We start from the raw sequence: 19,141 nt of genomic DNA, 5'->3' as shown, positions 1-19,141 counted from the left end.
TCAAACCTGTGTCTGCCTCAAGTAAGACCAGGGCTCGGGGCCAGATACTCACGACTTCTACGTGGGGTCCTGGAGCCAGGGAAGGGGTAGGGTGACCGCATCCCCCAAGGCAGGCACAGGGAAACCACAAGTGCACGTCACTCCTGGATGACCAGTCCACCGCCATCTTCACTGCCTCCATGCTATGAGAGAGTCAAAATGACCAGTGTCAACAGGGAGCCTCACCCACTGCTGTTGGGTGACAGAAGCCCTGTCCCCCCACCCCCCTGGGGACCCCTCACAGGATGTGCAAGTCTCCATATGGGTTTCAGAGGAGACCTGCACAGACTGCCCTTCTGGGAAGCAGCAGGTGGCCTCTGCAGCGCTCCACTGTTGGGGTCAGGGCAGTGTTCCTCAGCTGTCCCTCATCTCAGAAGCACCTCCTGCCAGCCCCTGAGGCTTCAGAGGCCAGCCCCTGTCCCAGGCCAGCCCCCATCACAGCAGAGGCCATCCCCTGTCCCAGGCCAGCCCCCGTCACAGCGGAGGCCATCCCCTGTCCCAGGCCAGCCCCCGTCACAGCGGAGGCCATCCCCTGTCCCAGGCCAGTCCCCGTCACAGCAGAGACCCTGATGGAATCCACACAGACTGGATTTGGGCTGGAGTCAGTGGGTCAGGAGGAAACAGGGGGCTGGGGACAGGGCAGCTGAGGAAGCCAGGCCAAGGCCTGCAGGACGAAGCGCCCAGGACCGTGCACATATTGGGTGGCTAATTCAAGGACATGCTGCCCTCAGTGTCTTTGATCAGGACCTAAAAGTTCCTGTGATGACCAGGTCCCTCCAGGGGCCAGGCCCTGGGGACAAGCTTCTGTGTTCACATTTGAGATCAAGACTCGGACAGCAGGTGCCGTTCCCGGTTTGACAGGTTCCAGTTGGATGGGGAGAGCCCCTGGCCCAACCCCTCCATCCGGCCAGCTGCTGTCCCAGTGTGGACCTCCCAGGGGGCCGGGCCTGGCTGAGGGAGGGCACACCTGGAGGTACAGCATAAACAGCGACCAGGCGGGGCCAGCAGCCTAGGACACACCTGCCGTGACACACCTGCCCAGGGAAACCATCTTTGCCTGGAAGGAGCAATTCGCTTCAGAGGACGATTGTAAGAGAGAAAGGGGCAACTTTGCAGTGGGAGGGGCCGTTGCCATGGGAAGGGCCATGCAAGAGAAAGGGGCCGTTGCCATGGGGAGGAGAGAAATCTGGGTGCCTGTGACCAAGTCCCTCTCTCAGGGGAAGGGGCGCTGCAAGGGGCCTGAGCAGGAAGAGGCCGTGACTGGAGGCTGGAGTGGGAGCTGCCCACACTGGCCACACCCCGAGGTGCAGTGCTGGCCCTTTGACACAGGCCACAGAGTCAGCCACCGGTCAACGGGGATGTACCCTGCAGGGGGGCTGCAGCCAGGCAGCTCCCACCCCAGGAGCAGTGCTCCAGGCCCGCACAGCTCAGCCTGGAGACAGCTGCCAGCCTGAAGGGGCAGGAGCAGCATCTATTTCAGAAACATTTTTCTGCCAAAGCATCACAGGATCCCCAGTGAGCTGCAGCTCCCTGACCTCGTCTCTGTGACAGCATCCACCCTCTGTGGCCACCTCCCCCCGGGGCCGCACCACAAGCAATTATCCCGGTCTCTGCTGCTGAACCCTGTCACTTCCTGTGTAGGGCCATCGAAGACAGATCCCCAAGGCCCGGCCAGGTGCCAGCTGGCTGATCAGAGAAGGTAACAAACAGGATTGATATGTTTAATCTAACGCCAGGACTGTTCACACTGGGAAGGATGGGGCTCCGTTTATCAGGATTAGACAGCTCTCAGCAGACAGAGCCATCCAGACCTCACCTCTCCTGTGTGAAGGCTCCATTATTAAACCCAGGCCCGGCCCCCGAGCGCTTCCTCAAAGGAAAACGTGTGCTTTGTCAAAGATCTCCAGAGATAACAGCCCCCTGTCCCCTGTCTGACCCCTCTGTCAACAAACAAGGGTCTCCGTGTCGGATTGCGCCTAGCGTGGCTCTCTCACCCCCTTCCTGCTTTCTGACTTTACAAAGTGTCCTGAGGGAGAGAGAAAGCTGCTCCCTCCACCGCATCCTCAGCCCGTGGCTTGCTGGCCACAGCATCCCCTGACCCTGCCCGGGGCCCTGCAGGCAAAACCAACAGAGTCTAAAGACACTCAGCCTCACCGTTTTGAAGTTGAGATGGCAGGAGCCAGCAGGACTGTGGGGACCAGGGACATGAGGGTGGCCTGGCAAGTCCCTGTCGTCCCATGGCAGGGTATCCCACCCGAGGTCCAGTGTCAGCATCAGTAGCATGCACCAGTGAGCATGCAGGTTTCGGCCATGCCCCGGGCCCCTGCGTCTGCCCTTTAAGTAAGCCTCCAGGTGATTATGGTGTCGACCAGAGATTGAGAGCTAATGGCCTCAACCTGTGGGGGTGGGGTGGGTGGAAAGCCCATCTGCTTGGGCCACATGACCAAGTGCCCTCGTCTGGGTGACTTCACCAACCCAGTCCTGGAGGCTGGGAGTCTGAGATCAAGGTTTGGCTGGTTTCCTCTGAGGCCCCTCCATGGACATCCCCTCCTGAGCCCTCACATGGCTGTCCCTCTTAGGACACCAGTCTTGTAGGGTGAGGCCACCTGGTGACCGCTTAATCATTTCTGGAAAGACACCAAATACAGAAGCCCTTTGACGTATGAAGGGGTCACCCCCAATAAGTCCATTGTAAGTTGAAAATACACTGAGTTGAAATGCATCAAATGCCCCGGATCCACCCAAGAGCCCGCTCAGCAGCACGGCACGCTGGAGAGGGTCACTTGCTCCCCTGGTGGTGGCAGGGCTGAGAAAACTGCCCAGCTGTGCAAAACAGGACCTCACCCATGCCACCAACCCAGGAAGGATCAGATTCAACGTTCCAAGTGCAGCTTCTACCGAATGATTCCAACTCTGCAGCATGACGGAGTTTAACGTGTAAATTGCACCTTCCGAGGTTGGGTCCTTCTGCAGTCCAGTCTGAGCTCCAGGGTTAAGACTCAGCATGTGAACTCTGGTGGACACATTGGCCCTAACAAGAAGCCAGAAAGAAATAGATCAAGCCACAGCTCCCTCTCAGCTTGGTACGATGACACTGGCACCACAAATTTTGGTCCCAGAACCCAGTTCTGCATATGCCAGGTCTCTCAGCAGCAGCTCAGGGCTGACAGCAAGTGGGAAGGCAAAATTTGCAAGACTGGGTCCATGGGGCGGGGAGGGGGGGGTCAGGGAGAGAAAGACACGCCTCTCCCCCATCACACCCTTCCTTGCTCACAGAGGTGCTTCTAGAGGAAGAGAAACCCCAGCTCCTGTGCTCAGCTGCATGGCTCACCCTTTGCCCCAGGAGAGAGCAGTTTCCTGGCTCCCTTAACCCCTCCCCCGCCCCAGACAAGACCCTCGTCTCCACATGCTCCATGGCTGCCCCTGGGAGCCTCCGCTACTCAGCCTCCATCTTCTTGGGTCTTTTCAGCTTCCCCAAACTCCTGCACGTGGTCACACAAGTCCCAAGCTTGGGGGAGAGAAACAATGGGCCAGCTGACCACACGAGCAGACCCACACTCACCACCAGTGAGTTCAGGACTGAGGCCAGAATTTCATCCTCATTCGCTGGAGTCTCCTCTGGGGTGGGTTTCCTGGATCTACCCCCTCAGTTTACCCCAGGCCTGGAGGGGCAGGAGGTGGGCATATAAGGGCCCACCTTTGACTTGAGGGTCCCTGTCAGTCATCTTTCTATCACAGGATGTCTGAGATAATCCACTTAAAGGAAGAAAGAGTCATTCTGGCCCCTGGTCCCTGAGGTTCACACCCCAGTGGCTTGTCTGTCACCCTGGGCCTCGGGTGAACCAGAACAGCATGGCAGGGAGCAAGTGGTAGAGCAAAGTCACCTCGTGGTGACCAGGAAGCAAAGAGAATGAAAAGAAGGATCCAGGGTCCCTTCAAGGGCACACCTCCAGTGACGACTTCTGCCACTAAGTTCCCCTCCTGAAATTACCAGCATGTCCCAAGAACATCATTGGCTGGAGGCCAAGTCTAATTCATGAGCCTTTGGGTGACATTTAAAATCCAACCCATAACTTCCCAGCCCTGGTCCCCCAAAGACTCATGTCTATTTCAAAATGCAAAAGGCATTCCGTCCACCTCCAAGAGTTGCCACGTTATTAACTGTTCCAGCATTCTCTAAAGTTCAAACTCAATTTCTCTTCTGAGACTCAAGGAAAACTCTGAGCTACAAGCCTCAATAAATATTAAAAAAAAAAAACAAGTTACATGCCCAATGGGACAAAGTGAACATTTCCATTCCAAAGAGAGGAATGGGCCATAGAGAGAAAGGGTGGGACTGAAACCCAGCGGGCAAACGTTGAATCCTGTCACTCCACATCTGTCACCCATGGCACACAGTGGTGTCATGTGAGCGCCAAGGGGCTTAGAGACCCCCACCACAACCTGCTGGCTCTTTCTCAGGTTGCTCTGCTCGTGCCCACTGTCTCCCTTGGCAGATGTCACATGTTCCTGCATCTCTAACTTCTCGTGATCCCTGCTTCGGCCTCACTCCCATGGCTGCATGCATGTCCCTGCCTGGAACTGCCCACAGGCACTCCAACCCCATCACATACTGCCTGGTTTTCCAGAATTGCCTTTGAAATCTCGGTGGAAATCTCCATGACCGTACGACTCCTGCATTTCTCATTCATGCAAAACAATTATCAAATAGATGACACGAATGTCCAGCACCAGTGGGAGCAGTAGCCAGGTCTCTGTGGATCACAGGTGCAGCAAACACTGAATGCCCAGGTGGCTGAGCAAAGCCAAGCACACCAGAGTCACAAGGGCTTCCTAGTAACCCCATGCACGCAGGGTGCCCCAGAGCTCTCTGTTCAAACAAGTTTTTGAGCCTGCTGTTTGTCTCGCTGATTCCTGAGACACCCTCCAAGCTTCTTTCCTATTGTCCTGATGTAAATTAATCACTTTCCTTTTAATGGTGCTAATATACTTAGTACCACATTCTCCTTATCTGCAACTATATATACACTTTGTGTGTGTGTGTGTGTGTGCACACGTGTGAAAAAATGAAAGTTTTTCAAATCTTTCTGCTTTTCTTTTTGTTCCTGATTCTCATTGTAAATATGGCCAAATGATATCATCAATATCCATGTCACTGCCTGAATGCCGGGCTGCCTTGAAATTTCATCCAGCAAATAAACTAGTCCATCACCTTTAAATTTAGCTTCACCCAAAGTCTCAGGGTTTGGATGACATGTAGACAAGTTCTTTGCCAGAAGGTAATGAAGATGGCCTCTAATCTAATTCTTAGTAGATTCTGCCTTTCCATAGGAGACCTCATGAGCACAGTCTTTACTGTCCACATTTCGGTCAGCATCCTGGTCTTCTGAGCTCCCACAGATATGACCATTAAGCTCTGCTTCCAGCATCTAAGACTTTTTCTAGGACACTTTCCAATATTTCCTAATTCCTCCTGAGAACCACTTCCAACGCTTTCTGAAACGCATGATCAGGCCACAGACCCACTCCTGGCACTGATTTTCTGTTAGTCGGCTTCCAACACTCGGATAAAATATCAGAGAAAATTAACTTACAAAGAGGAAATGTTTATTTTGGCTCATGATTTCCAAAGTTTTAGTCCAGTGGGTTATTTGGCCCCATTGCCTTGGGTCTCTAGAGAATCAGGACATCATTGTGGGGAGCATGTGGTGGGGAAAGGCTTCTCATCTCATGGCGGGCAGGAAGAAAAGAGAGCAGGAGAGGAAGAGGGACTGACACACAATACCCCCTTCAAGTGCACTCTCCCAATGGCCTAATTTCCTCAAGTTTCCAACATGTGAACAGCACCTTCTGTTGAGGACCAAGCCTTCTACACATGCACTTTGGGATACATGTGAGATGCAAACCCCAACAGTCATCTATTTCAATAAAGGCCCCTGAGCATTTTCTGGCTCCACATGTCTCTACTTTCAACCTGGCTACTTACTGAAGACAATGTGTTGGTTTTTCTTTGCATTCAAAATTTATCAACAGGATTCCTGTCAGAGCCAACCCATGAGGTGTTTTCTACTCCAAGGAGAAGACTCGAGAAGAACAAGGGATCTTGTGGGGGTTTTCAGGTACCCTGCCTGAGTCCCAGATTTATCAAAAGTGAAACAGGATGAATAATTCCTGAGGCACAAGGTGGAACAATGGGGGGGGGGACTCTTGCTAAGTCTGAGATAGCCCACTGAGCATTGTACATAGATTTAAAAAAAATCTGTTTAACCCTCAAAATGACTCAGTGATATGGATCCTGCATCTCACAGGCAGGAAGTGAGACACAGAGTTAGGGTTGGGTATCCTTCTGGAGAGAAGCACAGCTCGTACGCAGTGTACCCCAAGTAGGATGCTGGCCATCCTCGGCGCCCTGTGCTATAGGCACAGCACCTCCACCTCTGCTTTCATCTCTCATGCCTTCCGCTGTGGTCTCTTCTCTAGCTTTTATGGGGACACTAGTTATTGGATTTAAGGACCACTTAATCTGGCATGATGTCATCTCAAGCCTTGCCGTAATTGCCTCCGCAAAGACCTTCTTTCCAAATAAAACCGCATTCTGAGGTTCCAGTGTCTAGGGGGACACCCTTCAGTCTAATACAAACCCTGTTTCTTCTGCCCTAACAAAATCCTGTAATCTAGGTAGTTATTTCTCAGAGTTCTGGAATTTAAAAGCCCAAGATCAAGACATGATTCCTACGTCTGCTGAGGGCTGCTCTCCTTCACGGTGGCCCCTCTGCTGCGTGCTCACGTGGCAGGAGGCGCAAACGCTGTTCCTCACATGGAGAGTTAGAAGGGCCAAGTGCCTCTCTGAGCCGCTTCAGTGAGGGCATAAATCCCCTTCACAAAGGCAGGACCCACCTCTTAACACCAGCTCAGTGGGCATTAGGCTCTGCATGAGCTTGGAGAGAGAAACATTCAAACCCCAGCACGTGCTAAGAGCAAAGCCTCTGGACTCTGGAGACGGTTAGGGCACTCAATCCCTTCCCCTCCCCTCCGGCTCCCGTGGCACAGTTTCCTCCACAGTCACTGGCATGGGCTCCTCCTCTCTTACCTGCTCTCCCAAATTCTGTCCCCCCATACCTCTCTCAACAGGCACCCTCTCATCCCCTGCCAGCCCCAGGTCCCTACTAAGGGAGCCCCCTGGACAGCTACCTACCCGTCCCACTGCCCATCTGCGCAGAGTCTCCTTACCCTTGCCACCAGCCCCAACAAGCACTCCCCCTGCAGGCAGAGGTAGAAGCCTCGGGAGAACCTTCAGGGTGAGGGCAGAGAAGAGATGGAGAGAGGAGGGGGCAACGTGGCTCAGGAGAATCACAGTTCTGCCTGCCAGTGCCTGACCACAGTTGGGGGGAGACAAGGATGTCAAGCTCCAAGGCCCTGTGGCCCCCAGCCCTGAGTCTCTGGGGACCCATCCTACTTACCTCACCCAGGAGACGGCCCCTGGCATGTGGCCTCAGAGGAACAGCAAGAGTGTCTGGAGGTCAGGAGTGGCCAGTCTCTGCCCTGCCCTCCCTGAGCACACGCTCTGAGCTTCCTGTCTCCATTCCCAGGAGGAGACCCCAGGCCCAGGCTTCTCTCTGCAGGGCTGCCTGGTTTCGGCTCCTGCGGGACCAGCTGGTGGCTCTGCTTTCCTGACCTGGACAGCCGGCTGGCACCAACCCTCCCCCGTAGCTTGTCCTTCAGGACTCCCCTTGTGTTTTAAGGTGTGGTCCCTCCAGTTAGAGGTAGGAGTCCCTGTGCCTGGATTCAGGCACCTCGGAGAGGAATGGTGGGGGGCACATCTTCAGAGGAGCCCGCCCCGACAGCTCTGTGGCCCTGGGAAGCTGCTGAAGCTCTCTGGGCCCAGCGTCCTCTTCTGTAGGGCGGACGTGACGCTCATGTCCCTCACAGGATTGCTCTGAGGCACCAGGAGTAGTCTGACGCAGCAGGGCTCTCCAAGCCAGTGAACTCAGGTGAGGAATAAATTAAAACGAGTGCTTTTCTGGTGGTGACAGTTTCAAGTGAGTTTTTCCCGAAATCGGTGAGGCTTCTAGTGTCCAGGGGCAGCCCCTCCCCTCCCCCCTCCCTGCCCAGCACTGTTGTGATGCTTACCTTGACACATGCTTGTCAACGTGGGCACGGGAAGGTGCCCATGGCATTTATCAAAGCAAAATAAATGGTTCCTCCTGTCCGACTCAGAAGTCCTCCTGTCCCCAGGGACGGAGAGGCTAAAGCGTCCCTCAGTCACCTCTCCAGGACACAGGAAGATAAATACAAACCAGAGGCCCGCGTCTGGGAGCCCCAGGAAGGCTGGCAGGGTGGGCCGGGCCTACTGGGGTAAAGGTGCCCCTGGTGAAGTTCACTACTGCTGCCGCCGTGCCACCCAGGGAGCCCTCCCCTCCCTGGGTTCCCGCGTGTGCACTCGCCCTTCCCGCTGCCCCAGCCTCGCGGTCTGCCCTCTTGTACAGGCACAAGCCACCATCTTCTGCTCCCCAACGCCCCCCTTCTGCTCCACCCCTCTGGTCAAGATCGCCCCTGTTCCTGTGACACATATGCAGGAAGGCACCCCCACAGCCTGGCGGGGTGCAAGAGTGGGCGGGACACTGGCAGCCCAGATGAGCAGAAAGAAGATCTGGCCACCAAAGATACACATCATGCTTCCCGGTGTCAGAAGGTGGACAGGGTCAGCCTGAGTAAGTGCCCGTGGGTGACAGGCCATCAGAGCAGGGAGTCAGATGAATATGGGCAGTCACCTCTACAGGTCTCTGTGTCCTCACCTGTAAAACAGGAATAATATGAGGATTAAGTGAGGTCTTACACAGAACGCCTGGTAAGCAAAGTGTCAGGGATTTAGTAGTGTAATTATTATCATCTTCTTCACCATCACCACCATCATCATCTTTATCACCACCACCACCATCACCACCTCCTTCATCACCACCACCTCCACCACCATCATCATTACCAGCACCATCATCACCACTATCATCTTCATCATCAGCATCACCACCACCACCATCATCATCACCACCATCATCTTCATCACCACCACCACCACCACCACCATTATCACCACCATCATCTTCATCATCACCATCACCATCATCACCACCATCACCACCATCATCTTCATCACCACCACCACCATCATCACCACCATCATCTTTATCATCAGCATCACCACCACCACCACCATCATCACCACCATCATCTTCATGACCACCACTTTGATTGACATCATCACCGCCATCACTATCATCTTCAGCATTATCATAATTGCTGTATCCTGGAAGATAGAAATTGAGCTAGTCTCTGGGAGACGGGCTACACTGGGATTGGAGAGAGGGATGGGGAGGCCCATGAGGCAGGTGGAGAGAGACGTGGAGAACAGTAGCAGTCAGAGGACTCTGGGGACCAACTGGATCAAGACCCTGGGGTCAAGGTGAGCTGAAGTTGACTTGCCCTTAGAGAAGAACAGAGGCCCCTCCTCCCCGCCCAGGCTCCCTGCCTCCACCCTGCTCTTCCTCAGACCCCACACTCCCGCCATGCCACCCTCTACCTCCAGGGCCCCCCACCACCACCTGGAAATGACGTGTGGGACACCACAGCAGAGGTCCCAACCTCTGCACCGGGCACCCCAATGACCCTCCCTTTCAGAGGCACATGCCCCCCAAGGACTTCCGGCCTCACCCTCTGGCTTGGCAGAGAGTCATCCTGGGCTTCTGGAGAGTGACGACAAAGCCCTCCAGGGCTGGAAATGAGAGTCGTGTGATAATGAGCTGGCAGGGCGCAGCTGCCAGGCCGCCAGCTTTGGACGGCCACAGTTGGAACAGCCTGGGAGTTGATTTGTTCTCTCCAAATGTGCCATTATGGTGAGATTTCCCACAGGCTCGCTTTGGCAATAGCCATTTATGTCTCCTTCCCACCTGGGGGGACTCCTGATCCTGTCCCGGGAGGGGGCCCTGCTTCGCCGGCTGGGCTGTAATTGCCTCGTCACGGCTCTCGGCCGCACATTTGGTCTTGTTTCTCACTCTGGGTCACATTTCATTTTGGTTTAAATAAGGAAACCAACAGACCGGAGATTAGAGCCGTTAGATGATTCTGCTCCTAGGAAGTGGACGTCGTCTGTCCAAGATCAAAATTCACCCACAGCTCAGTGGACCCTCTGTGCCAGCGAGGCAGAAGACCACGGCCCCTCACTGCCAGGCTGCGTGGGGGACAGACCTGGGAGGCACATCGGGGTGAGCTCCATATGAAGCCAGCAGGAAGTGGGGCTCTTGGGGAGGAGAGGCCTTTGGCCTTGGAGGGATGACCTATGCCGTGGTCAGAGATTCCTGGGGATGGTCACACTGCAGCCCGTCTGCCCTCCCCCGCCCCCTCAAAGCCCTTTCCCTCTTCCTGCAGGGAAACCAGGAGTCCAGGGAGGCCGGTGACAAGTCCCCAGCTGAGTGCACCCCCTCCCTGAAGGCATGGATCTTCTGCGGGAAGCCATGGAATTGAATCTCAGGCACAGTCTGGACCCTTGAGCCTCAATTTCCTAATCTAAAATGACCTCGGCCCTACAGGACTGCCGCTGTGCCCGGGCAGAAGCCCCCAGGCCTGGCTGTGTGCAGGGCAGCAGTGGGCGGGGCAGCCAGGCCTGCCTCTCCTTTAGCGCTCTTGGGAGCTTGTCCAAGTTAACTGGGATCCTTGTGTGGCTGGAGCAGGCCTGACCGCCTGAGAAGTGGATGCAGCGCTGGCCCCTGCTGCCCACAGCCTGCCCCAGGCTCGATTTTGGCTGCTTGGTGTCACGCCTCCCCAGCCCACTAGGTGGATGCGGTCTCCTTTACACACGGGTTTGCTAGCCATCGCCCGGCTCCGGGGAGCTTCATCCCCCACAGCACAGGACTATTGGCTTCCTGCAGCACTGTTGTCCAGTACATGCCAGACCCCTCGAGGGTGACAGGGACAGGCCATCCCCACCAGGAGAGCTCAGGCCTCTTGAAGCCACCTGCCTGGAGCAGCCTGGCTCCCACAGGCCTCAGTTTGGCAAAGGTCCTCACCAGGGACCCGGGAATCCCGGACTCTCGCTGCTGCCCCAGGCACACCTGTTGGCCACCCCGTCACGCACCTAAGCCCACAGCTTCCGTCCACCTCCCCCACCCTTTGCCCCCTGCTGCACCTGGGCCCATCTCCCTCCTTCCTCTGCCAGAGCCACTCCTGGAGTGGCCACTGGACTAGTCACAGATCAGCCTTCTGGGGTGATCACTATGGATGACTGGCCTCCTGGGATGGTCACTGGGCATGTCTGGCTTCCTGGGATGGTCACTGCAGATGGGCTGGCCTCCAGGGCTGGTCACTGTGGATAGGCTGGCCTTCAGAGCTGGTCATCATAGGCAGATGGCCTCCTGGGCTGGTCACTGTGGATAGAACCCCAGGCTGCTCCTGTCCCTCTGGCCCCAGAGCCTGCCACCACTCAGACAGCAGGGCTCTTCCAGGCGTGTGCCAGGGGTCTGCTGTGGGGGTCGTCACCAATGCCTGGGCCAGTCCCGCAGCTGTGACATGTGGACTGGGCAGGAGGTGCACCATGCCAGGCCTCCAGCTGCTCCTGGGAAAGTCCCCTGCCCCCCAGTCCCAAAGGCCACCTGGGCCCTTGAGGAGTGGTGCAGAGAGGGGGGTCCTGGGGGCCGTGTGCTGTGGAGGAGGCCGGAAGGGACGGGAGGCCCTGCTCCCGGCTCCTCTGCAGGGCCGTCGCCTGCCGACCAGCGCTGTCCCTCCTCCTGACAGAAGGATGACTGAGACTAGACACACTGAAGGGAGCCTCAGCTACGAGGCCCTCGTGGAACGGGAGGATGCGCTCTGTATCCTGTGGCCATTACCCACTGGCTGGCTCCTCTCTGGGAAGGCAAAGGAACAGAACCCTCCCCAAACCAGTTTCGGCCCTGCCCGCAGGCTGGCCGCTGCGCTGCCGGGGGGACAAAGGCTCTTGTCCTTGTTGTCTCCTCCGGAGCTCCGTGTTCTGCTCTCCTGCTTCACCCTCCTACTCCAACGGTGCTGGGGGGCCGGCTCCTCCCCAAGAAGAGCAGCTTCCCCGTCCTGTCCTGCCTTCCCCATGGCCTGAGGGTGGACCTGCTCCCCCACCCCCCTCAGCAGCCGTGGCCCAGAGACACCGAGCCCACAGCAGAGCGGGCACAGCCATTCCTTGGTGGGCTGCAGGGCTGGTCCCAGGACCCCTGCGGACGCCAAAGTCCACGAGGCGCAGGCCCGTCACGTAAAGAGGCACAGCGCTGGCTTAGAAGCTCCGCAAGAGTAGGCCATCTCTGATGACTTGAACCACCCCACGCAGCGGGGGTCGTGAAGAGCTGAGGTGCTGCGCGATCTGGGAAACAGTGGCCGGAAGATGTCCACGCGTTCAGTTGAGACGCGTTGTTAAAATGCTTTCCCCTATACACTGTACTCACAGAAAGAGCTACGGGAGCCTCGGGCTCCATGTTACAGAGGCAGGCACACCCGGGATCTGGAGAGGGACTCGGCCATCACTGATCCAGGAGGGACAGTGATAGTGTGAGTGTTTTTCAGCCAGCGTCTTCGGAACCTGTAAGAGCTATTGTTCATTTCGAGTCTGAGGCAGGAAAACATCTGATGACCTAGTCTGGAGGCTCTTAGGCATGGGAGAATCCCCTCTTATTTAGGGGAAGTTCACCCTTTAGGTTTCTTCAGGCTTTCAACTGATTGGGTGAGGCCCACCAAGAGAGAGTTCAAGAGCTGATCCCCTAAAATAAGACCTCACAGACACCCAAAGCCATGTGCTACCAAATGCACGGCACCCCCAGGGACACGCAGAGTGAACCCCCACTCCCACCCCGTGTGCCCTCCTTGTCACCTGTCTCATGTTCCATCTGGAATAAGGTGCTCTTCGCATCACTGTTTCTTCAGCTGGTCTTGCAGACCCTGCCACTCAGCCGGTCCCCTTCCTGTTTCTCTGCTGTCCCCCTCGTCCTCGTCCTCTTCTCTTCCTGCCCGTTTTCTCTCCTCAGAGGCAGGCTCTGCACAACGTGCCTCAGCCCTGGCTGCGAGGCCCCTGCTCTGCGTGGCCGCCCCTCCCCGGGCTGTTGGCTTTGCAGGATTAAAATCCCCATTAGGGGGACAAGGAGTCTCCCTGCGTGCCCCTGGGTGACTTCTGCTGACGTGCCTTCAGACCACAGGGACAGGCTGGCTCGGCTGACCACAGGAGTGGGCTGGAGACCGGATGAGGCCAGGCTGGCCCTGCGGTGGCCAACGTGGGGCCCACTGAAATCACCTCCACAGATGGCCCTTCTCAGCCTGTGTCTTGCTGGCAGAAGAGCCGCGTGGCCAGGACAGTCCTTAATCACTGCACATTTCAAAACTGATCCTCAGAAACGCCGTGGAGCAGCCCAGTTGAAGGAGAAGGATGGCACTGCCCACACAACTGCCCAGCACAGCGGCAGGGCCCCTCTAAGCCCTGCCCACAGTGGACACGCAGACTCCAGAGGGAAATGACACGACCCTACTCCTGCAGCCGGCAGAGCGCGCTCAGTCCCGAGTCACCACCCGCCCCACGGAGCAGAATGTCCCTCCAGCCCCAGAAAGCACGTCACTTGGACAGACCCAGGAGGGCCTCAGGGTCTTTCCCACTGAAGGGACTTTGGGGGTGGGCTGTACGATCCCTGCAGAGGCTAAAAGTGGGGTTCAGTCCTCTGGAAGGAGCTCTCCTCAGGGTCAGAAACAAGAGGCAGCCGTGGGCCCCCAGGAGCCAGAGCCGTGGTTCCACAGGGCCCTCAGAGAGGCACCCTGGGCCTCGGCCAGCAACTGGGCTCCCTCCCTGCTTCAGGCCAGCCCCAGACCGGAGATGTGGCTTCTAATTCCTCAGCTTTCCTGAGTACTCCTTCCCGGACCCAGGAGGCCAGTCTTCCCTCTTAGACATTCCCAGGTCCTTCCCCACCTCCATGTCCCCTGCCCTGCTCACCTGGGGCTGCCCAAAGCCCTGGCCGCTATCTCCTGCCCCCTCCTCTGACCTCACCCCTACAGCCCAGAGCTATCTAACCAAACAACATCCCAGCCTTCCACCCCACTGGGAGTGTGACAGGTGACATTCACATCAGGACACCCCCAGGTGTGCAGCGAGCTGCTAGGCACAGATGAGACAGGCAGGTGAGGGCGGGGGCCGCCACCAGGGGTCCCCTCCCACAACCTCTGGGAAACAGCTGTGGCCTGCCTTGCTCTCGGAGCCTCTGCTCCGCCCACCTGAGCCACCGCTGTCCCTCGGCACAGCCCCACACCTGCTCTGTTAGGGACCAGGCCTTCCCATACGCCCAGGGCTTCCTGCACACGAAACCCACCCTGGAAACCGCTGACCTGTCTCCTGCCCCAGCTGGAGCAGCCTGTCCTTGGAACCATTGTGTCCAGTGCTTCTGCCTCAGCACCTGTCCCAGCACATGAACGTGACCTGGTCTGGGTGGGCAGCCTTCTGAGTGTGCCCCCACCCCCCAGCAGGGCCCCCAGACAGCAGTACAGGCTCAACCGGGAGCCTCAGGTCCCTCTTCCAAGGCCAGAGGGACTATCTGCCAGGAAGAGGGCACACAGGTGGGCACCGCACACACTGTGGCTTGGACTGGCAGCTGGGGCTCTGCCTGAGCTGGAGGGTGACCACAAGCACAGACCCCCTTGGCGGCTGAAGTTGTGCCATGTGGAAGCTGCTGTCGGACCGTGGAAGAGGTCCTGAGGAGTGCTCTTGTCCACCTGGGTCTGCACTGCCCCGTGGGCCTGGACGGACTCTGGAGAAGGAACGTGGCAGTATCCTGCCGCCCGGTGTGGTCAGGCCATGGCCAACAGCCTCCTGAGACAAGGGGCTTCTTCGGACCGATGCTGTCACTTCCCGACACATTGTCACCCCATGCCCCTCAACACCCCAACTGCTGGGGTGAATCAGAGCCTGGAAGATGGCGGGAGGGAATGGGGCGCAGGTTGGCGCCTGGAGGGGGTCCTAACGGGAACGGGGGTGAGGCCCTTCACCTGCGCATGGTGAATGCTCTCCTACTCACTGCATGTGTCACCTTGTCCCAAGAAGGGCACAGTTGGAGAGGGAGTGGCCCAGGTGTCGTGGAAGAGTAAGAAGGCTGCAGAATACCGGGTATCCAGAATGTTCCCTCTAAGTGCAACAGACCAGCAGGGCGTTATCGTCCCAGCCAACCATCTGCTGTTCACTGGCAGAGGGACAGATCACCCCTGACTGGCGTCACAAGCCTTGGTGGTTCCACGTGCTGGGCCATGGCTGCCCAGGCCCTTGGTCCTGACTGTCCCCACCCTGTGCCACCGGCCCTCCCTCTGTTCATCTCACCCTCTCGCTGGGAAACAACCTCAGTAAACGCTTCTAGAAATAGGAAGCTCTGGCTCTCCTCTAATTAGATAATTTGAAATTGGGCCAAATTGACAGAACCATTTTTATGTGTCTCCTCGTCTTTATTCCTTGTTTGAAAAGTTATGAGCAGGACTAGTACTTTGGAGTGTGAAGGCTGGTATTTATCTCCCACTGAGTCGGACAACTCTGGTTGGAAACAGAGGGTCCCACAGCACCCGCTTTCCTTCCTGAGGTGGAAGTGCTCAGTTTAGGCCCCACGTGGTCACCAGGGCCGCCCACCCACCACACTGGCCTGTCCTGGAGGTTGGTTCCATATGCTCTCCCACTCCCCGGGAGCCACGTCTCCAGGTGGCATCTCACACGCCAGCCTCCACTTCGTTACGCTGTTGTGATCCCCATCAACATGTGGGTGATCCCTCCACGTCCCCTCTGGGAGTGGACCATGAAAGATAGGGGGCAGGTCTCAGGGCACAGAGATGGACAGTCTCGTCAGCCGGGACTGCAGAGCTGGGCCGTTCCAAACACCAAGGGAGCCAAGCAGAGGTGGGTGGGCACAAGCCGCCTCACTCAGAGGGACCTCGGTGTCCTGCTAGAGGACTTCTTTCTCCTGTGTGCCCAGGGGAGGGTGCACTTGGCCCCTGGAAGCAGAAGGCTGCACAGGTGGGGCACATCAGTGACGGTGTCTCTGGGTAGCAGGGGTGGGCCTGAGTGCCTCCAAAGACCAGGCCCCGGCTTTGCCCAGGGCAGCACTGAGGGCTGGACACAGGACAGGATGCAACCCCACATTTCGTGTCCCTTGCCAGCTGCCAAGCAGCACCCTGGCTTGCCTGCACCAGCTCCGGAAGGCCCCAGTCCTTAGCTCCAGCGCAGGGCACGGAGCTTGACACTGCTGAGAGGAACCAGTCGCCTCACGGGGGCGCGGGCAGGGGGAGGCAGAGAGCCAAGTGGCAGCCTGGGGCCTCATCCCACAGATCAGGCCTGTGGCAGAGGTTGATCTTCTGCTTTCCTAAGTTGGTGCCTTTTCTTTAGGAAGTAATTTCTTCTTTAAGACTAGAAAGCACCACAGCCTGTGGGCCCCATAACTCACCTGCTGCCCCTTCTAGGTCTCCTGGGGCTAAATCCTCCTCCTCTTCCCCTGAGCTCCTTATTCACACAGCGCCCTCCCACCAGGCGCTCCCATTTAAACACATAATAGGTTAAAGACTCAAGTCTAGCTTTGCTGTATCAGTCAGCAACAGCCACATAAATGCTGTGTAACAACCCCCCCTGGGTTCTCAGCTTAGCACATACCCTGAGCTCATGACCTCACAGGGTGACTGGTCTGGCTGACCCAGCCAGGAACCAGGAGATGGCTCCACTTCTCTGCTTCATGCAGCTGGAGACTGCGGGTCAGGTGCAAGTTCAAAGCTCTTCTCCTGAGATCCTAGACCACAGAGGCCTAACTGCACAAGTGCATTTCTGGCCTCAGCTTGCCTCAGGTCCACTCTATTCTGTCAGCCAGAATAGGTCCCGTGGCCAAGCCCAAGTCCAGCTGGGCAGGGAGGTCCTCTTCTCTCTCAGTGCCTGGAGGAGGGGTGAAGGTTTGCCAACAGCATCCCACAAAGCCGAGGCACGAGGACTGGCAATGTCTTGCTAAACTGCCCTCCTGCCCAGATGATTGATGGAATACGCAGAACCCAGAGAATTTGCTAAAATCAAGGTGTAAATTCAGTAAAGTTGCAAGATATAAGACTAATATACAAAAACTGCCATTTCTATAACTTACAGCAGTTACTGGAAATGAACTAAAATGAACCATTTATAATAACACTAGACATAGCAAAAGGTGTGTAGGGCTCATCACTGGAATCCACAGAACTGTGCAAAGAGAGACGGAACTAGAACCAGATCAGTGTGTGAGCAGAGGCCTGAATTTAGAAATCAGAGAATCTTCTGAACACTGGCTGGGCAGTGCGGGGGGTCAGGGACTGTAAAGCAGGTGGGGAGGAAGGTTAGGACGCAGCGCTGTTGCCAGACGACCCGGCCACTGAGCCCCGAGCATCACCAGAGTGGCTGAGGAGTTTAATTTTGACTTAATTCATTCATCTAAATTCTTGTGCTAGTGGCCACCATATTGGACGGCAGGGCCCTGGAGCCCTGTCCAGAAAGCCCAGAGGGACCTGTATCCCTAGTTCTGTACTGAACCGTGAGAGACAAGGTCAGACACACTCTCCCCGTCCCTCCCTGTCGAGCCCCCTTGTGGTGTGAGCTCTGAGGAAGGGCTGCGTCTCTGTCCCCGAGGACACCTGCCCAGGCGGTGACAGCCTGGCTAGGCCCTGTCTGCTGGGGCCTTTCTAGCCCATGTTTCAAAGGCCTCCAGCTGGCTCATGTCCCCTCTGCCACCAGCTCCCCGCAGCAGGCTCCACTCAGGAAGGGAAAGGCGTGGTCTCCGCTGTGTCCCTCCCCGGCACTGACCCTGTCAATGGGAGGCACAGGATGGTCTCTCAGGTCCAGGAAAGTCACAGAAAGTGGAGTTGTTCCCCAGGGAGGCCCCCCAGCCTCTCCCCGAGGCGCACCTGCCCTGAGACACAGGATGCTCCCATCTAAAGCTGCACCCCCACCAAAGGAGAGGGGACAGCAGGGGCTGGGGACATGTCGCCCTGTCCCTCCACCCTAAAGACGCTGTAGCAGCTGCAGCAGGAGGAACCTTTCTCCTGTGGGCCACTGAAGGGTCCCCACGCTGCTGGGAGAGCAGCTGGCTCCCACCGTGCGGGCTGCACGGAGCCCCCCAGCAGCTCCTCCAGTCACGGCCCGGGTTGACACTGGCACTTGGCTTCCGAGCGGGCAACTTGCATGTGGGGTCCCTTTTACCAGATGAACATCCCTCAACCCCCAGGCCACGTGCTGCCATCACCAAAGGCCTGTCACCTCCTCCATGGGGACAGGAAGCAGCCTGGGCCGCATCTGTAAGGGCCAGGGAGGCTCTTCCTTGGCTCCCACATCAGAGGGGCCCAGTGTCCACATTCTACAGAAAGGTCCAGATGGTTGCTGAGAGGACTTGGAGGGAAGGTGAGAGAGACGCAGGTTCCAGTGGGTTCTGGTAGGTTCTACCAAGTTCTCGCAGCTCTTGAAGAGACTACAGAGAAAGGCCCTCCTTTAAACCACCCCCCAGACAAGCGATGCCCAAGGGCCTTGGCACAGCCACCAGGGGCCATGGAGGAACAGGACCAGATTTAAGAGAAGCACGTCACTTGGAGAAAGGCTGACGGAAGCCCTGGAAGGGCACAAGGAGGGAGCTGGAGAAGCTGGCCACGCCACTGGAGGACCTGAGGCCCACACTGTCCTCCCAGCACCGGGTCCTTCCCCCGGCAGCCCTGCGCGGAGGCCTGCGGCTCTGGGAGGGTGCGGGCTGCACGGAGCCCCCCAGCAGCTCCTGAGCCAGCAGAAGCAGAGCGCCCGTGTCCACTCCCATTCTGGGTCTGCTCTGTCCAGCGCTGTCTCCATTCTCTGCCCCAGACTCCCAGCGGCCGGATTCTGCCACAGTAATGATGGCTGTCTGTGCTGTGTTCCGGAGCTCACCCGGGGGGCCAGGAGCGCCCGATGGCACTTGATTCTCTGTCCCTCTCGCCCTCCCCGCCGTAGGAGGGAGCCTGAAGGTTGCATTCTGCATGTGGCTTGGAGGCCAGCTGAGACCTCCCGGCACTGCAGGCTCAGGGGCCTGTCTGGGCCTCAGTTGCTCACTCCAGT

The 19,141-nt window shown here is 57.3% G+C and overlaps 1 protein-coding gene across 1 annotated transcript in view; it reads right to left on the bottom strand.

The window, feature by feature from the left end:
• LOC144369506 (uncharacterized) overlaps positions 1-19,141 on the bottom strand; it is a 377,412-nt gene that overhangs the window by 16,765 nt on the left and 341,506 nt on the right. Inside the window, exons 22-23 of the mRNA XM_078029783.1 lie at positions 2,897-3,070; positions 53-182 (exon numbers count right to left, since the gene is read on the bottom strand). Coding sequence (XP_077885909.1) covers positions 53-182; positions 2,897-3,070 — 304 coding nt within the window. The remainder of the gene's footprint in view (positions 1-52; positions 183-2,896; positions 3,071-19,141) is intronic.

This window comes from Ictidomys tridecemlineatus, chromosome 12 (assembly GCF_052094955.1).
Source record: "Ictidomys tridecemlineatus isolate mIctTri1 chromosome 12, mIctTri1.hap1, whole genome shotgun sequence".
Classification (NCBI taxonomy): Eukaryota; Metazoa; Chordata; class Mammalia; order Rodentia; family Sciuridae; genus Ictidomys; species Ictidomys tridecemlineatus.
The sequence above is the reverse complement of the archived record's forward strand: the minus strand, read 5'-3'. Positions and strand labels throughout refer to the sequence as shown.